Below are 4,365 nucleotides of genomic sequence, written 5' to 3' on the forward strand. Positions count from 1 at the left end.
AAGTACACACTAACAATTTGGCTCAGCAGACTTATTTCTTATCGAAATCTCTAAAAATGCAGCAGGAAGCCTCAGAGTTTGGACTTGAAAATTTAACTTTGGTGTTTCATACTCTGCAGAAGCCCATGTAATCCAGATAACAAAGTCATAAAAGCCACACTCAGTGAATTTGATTGTCTACATGTCAGTTCCAGAGAAATTTAAGTACAATGGGGAGTTGGGAAATATCTTGTCAGGAGAGAAATTCTACTACAACGTAGCAAGGCCACCACCTACATTTGCAAGACTAAGCACCACCCTTCATGCCAGCAAGCATTTTGCTCATGTCCTTGCCGCCCATTTGCTTCACCAGAGCCTCGAAGGCACTTTTGCCCCCCATCTGCTGCACCACTTGCGGCGGCATGGCTTTGAGCATCTTCTGGATGGCCTGATCACTCATCTTTCCGTTCGGCGGTATCAATTTCGACACATTCAGCTTGCTCCACATCTTGGCCAGTCGCTTGTACTCTTCCAGCATGTCCGTCACGTCCTTCACTTGCCTGCCCGACCCTCGAGCGACCCGGAGGATCCGCGACTCGGTCATCAGCTTCGGGTTCTTGCTGTCGAGCTCTGCAAAGTTGATCGATCAGCGATGGGATAAGTTTCAGATGATCGCTCTTGCAGTATTTTTGCTACACACAAAAGAGATTTAAACTCTTAGACCAACTCACCTGCGGCTGTCATGGAGTCCATGATCGTCATGTACCGCTTGATCTTTTCTTTGCTTTGTTTCTCCTGTCCCTTTGGCATCAGCTCCGAGCTAAACCCGGGCAGCATGGAGAAGATCTGCAAGATAAATCAGAAAATGCACGCTTAAGCAATGCTATCACAGAAGAAGAACCGTATGAAAGTTAAATCAGATGTTAACATGGTAAATACCTGGCCCATTGGCCCCATTTTCAGGAGATTCTGGAATTGCTCAGACATAAGTCTGAGAGTGAAGGCTCCTTCAGCCAGCTTTGCCACAAGCTCAGATTGTTGATCAGCAGGCACAATACTTTCCATCTTGTCGAGTAAGCCAGGCAAGTCTCCTCTACCTGCGAAAACCATCGTTAGCTAAACTGGAAAGAAGAATCACAAGTTATAAACAATACTGAATGTAGTTGCTAACCTAGCAGACGGCCGACAAATGGTTCCACATTGAAAACATCAAATTCATCAATGTGTTCTCCAGTTCCAATAAATATCACCGGGCTTTTCGTAGCTGCAACCCTGGAAAAAAGAAGCAAGGATGTCAAGAAAAAGTTCCTTGGATTCTTAACCCGCTTACTCTATCCAAAGGTGTATTCACCTATTTGTAAAACACACAATGACAAAACTAAATCAGGATTTGAGAATACAGCGTAGCAACAACAGTTTTAACTGCTTCTTCACGGACACTAAACATATATGTGAGGCAGTGTTTCCTTAACAAAAGAATTAAACCTAAACCGAGTGGCATTTTCATGTCGAACTAAAATAATGGATGATGTGTAAATTTACAAATGGAATACAACTCTAGAGAGACTAATATGTTAACTATAGTACTTTATAGTAATCTAAAAGCTCTTATATTACAGAGGGAGTAGGTAGTAACACGAATAGCACAAGGAGGAGCGAGAAAACAAAGATAAATACTTACGCGCTCAGTGCACCGCCTCCTTTCGCATGACCATCCATTTTCGTGATAATCACAGCTCCAACGGAAGCACTCTGTTTGAATGCCTGTGCCTGATCGAATGCAGCCTGACCAATGCTGCCATCCATCACAAATATCACCAGGTCTGGTTTCTGTAGAAGAGCCATACAAAGCATGTCAGTGAAAAATCTCAAAACTAGAGGAATAATAATGCTGTGAAGGACTATATGAGACAGTGTAAATACCGTTGCTTCCGCAACTTGGCGCATCTCCTCGAAGAGCGCAGCCTCCTGCATATGGCGCCCACTCGTGTCGATGATGATGAGATCAGATTTCTCTTGCCTGAACTTTTCCAGGCCCTCCACAGCAATCTTGACAGGGTCTGATTCCATGTAGCTGCAAAAAACAACAATTCTATTAGGTGAATATTCTGGAGAGACAAGCTAGGTTGATCCATGAGTAATAAATCTGCCAATGTAGTGTACCTTCCGTAGAAAGGTATCTTGGCCTTGGTTGCGTTCTGCTTCAACTGATCGAAAGCACCGGCCCGGAACGTATCGGCGCAAACCAGTGACGGCTTGAATCCCTTGCGCTGATGATAATGCGCGTATTTGGTACATGTGGTGGTTTTCCCAGAGCCTGCAAAACATATGTAATCAGTGATCGTCGGTCATCAGTGTTATTATGTTGTAAATTTGTAATCCAAACCAGCAATTACATAAGGAGATTGAAATTCAGAAAGAAGCGAGGTCGGCCAATCAGAAATTAATTCAGAAAGAAGCGAGGTTGGTCAATCAGAAATTCTGACCGACCTTGCAGTCCGACGAACATGACGACGTTGGGCTTGCCCTTCTTGGGGACGAAGGCGGGCTTCCCGGGATCCAGCATCTTGCAGAGCTCCTTCCCGACGGCGGTCTCTATGACGCGGCGCTTGTTGGTGCCGGCGGCGAGGGCCTCGAGGTTGACGGACTTCTTGATGTTGGCCTGCAGGTCGCAGACCATCTTGAAGCGGACGTCGGCCTGCATGAGCGCGCGCGCGATCTCGTTGAGGCACTCCCGGAGCACGTTCTCGTCGACCACCGTCGCGCTGCTCATCCGCGCCAGCGCGCGGGAGATGCTACCGCCCAGCTCCGCGAGCACCATCGTGGCCGGCCGCCCGTGCCCTAGCTCTCTGTCGCCGAAGGAAGGGTTGGGTTGGGGTTCGTGGTGAAACGGAACGTCTGATGATGCAAAAAACGGTTGCCTGCGCCCTATTTATGAACACAGCTCAGTCCGATTCCAACCGTGCACGAGCCGTCGCCGGTTTCCGAAAAGAATCTCTTCTCTATCTCTACTATCTCTATACTCTCTATATTATATTTATTTATTTATACTATACCTAAAAGAAACGGGAAACGGACTCCGTTTCCTTCGTGACTTCGTTCGATTTTTTGTTGCCTCCCTTTCACCCGATTCACCCGGGTTTCCTGAAAACCAGCCTTGATTAGGGGATTTAATTTGTCATCGTTATCTCCTCCACAATTAGCGCTTTTCTCCATCGTTGGCACCGATCAGGTTCCACTTCCAGGCACGAACCCTCCTCCACGGAGCACGACATGCCCGGCAAGCCTCACGCCCTACCCCTGCCCCCAGCTCCCTGCTCCGGATAGAACGATCCCCGAACACCCCCGGCTCGCTTAGGTTGCGCCGCTCGATCTCCCATATCCTCTCGCCGTCTATCCCATGAACCCTCCCATATGTGCCCATGAGGACGACACCGCCGCCACCACCGCACCATCGCATTCGCACCCCTCGATTAGGCGAGGAGCACGCAGCCGTTGGGGCGAGGAGCTTACCCCGGCACCACACCTTGAGGCGACGCAGAGAAGGCTAGGGCAATAAAAGTTCTGTTTCCTTCAACATAGAAGGTCGAGAAAATTGGAGATGTAGATCCTGTTCGAGATTTTGAAGCCATGCTGTTCAACGAGTAAATGGCACTGGCGGTCCGAGAACTTGCGCTGCGGGTGCACTTAAGTCACGGTACTTGTAAACTAAAAAAACCCGTCATAGAACTTGCATTGCGGGTGTAGATAGGTCACATATGCCATCTGAACCGGCCAACTGTCCTATTTTCGAGAAAAACCCATCATAGAACTTGCGGTGCGGGTGCAGATAGGTCACATTTCAAAATTTTCGTTTCTGGACATTTTTTTAAAGTCACGAATCACAAATATTTTTAATAAATATTTTTAATTTATCGTCCGAGAACATTTTTTTAAAGTCGTGAATCACAAACATTTTTTTAAATGTTCACCACTTAAAACAAATGTTCGCAAATCACAAATATTTTTCAAATTTATCATTCGCGAACATTTTTTAAAGTCGTGAACAAATATTTTTCAAATTAATCGTTCATGAACATTTTCAAATTTATTGTTCGCAAACATTTTCAAAATTTTCATTCGTGGACATTTATTAAAGTCACGAATCACAAATTTTTTTAATAAATATTTTTTAATTTCACGTTCGTGAACTTTTTTTAAAGTCGCGAATCACAATTATTTTTTTAAATGTTCACAACTTAAAAAAATGTTCGCGAATCACAAATATTTTTCAAATTTATCGTTCTCATTTTTTTTAAAGTCGTGGAAAAATAGTTTTCAAAATAATCATTCACCACATTTTCAAATTTATCGTTTGCAAGCATTTTCAAAAACAATCATGGACAT

At 45.0% G+C, this 4,365-nt stretch overlaps 1 protein-coding gene across 1 annotated transcript; it reads right to left on the reverse strand.

Moving 5' to 3' along the window:
* Positions 1–201: 201 nt before the first annotated feature.
* On the reverse strand, positions 202–2,800 carry LOC125533844 (signal recognition particle 54 kDa protein 3). Its single transcript, XM_048697210.1, has 8 exons — positions 2,470–2,800; positions 2,143–2,296; positions 1,903–2,053; positions 1,661–1,809; positions 1,151–1,251; positions 919–1,076; positions 711–825; positions 202–609 (listed from the first exon to the last, which is right to left on the reverse strand). The coding sequence occupies exons 1-8, from the start codon at positions 2,798–2,800 to the stop codon at positions 287–289; spliced, it is 1,482 nt and encodes a 493-aa protein (XP_048553167.1). The 3' UTR covers positions 202–286.
* Positions 2,801–4,365: the final 1,565 nt, after the last annotated feature.

This window comes from Triticum urartu, chromosome 1 (assembly GCF_003073215.2).
Source record: "Triticum urartu cultivar G1812 chromosome 1, Tu2.1, whole genome shotgun sequence".
Taxonomy (NCBI): domain Eukaryota; kingdom Viridiplantae; phylum Streptophyta; class Magnoliopsida; order Poales; family Poaceae; genus Triticum; species Triticum urartu.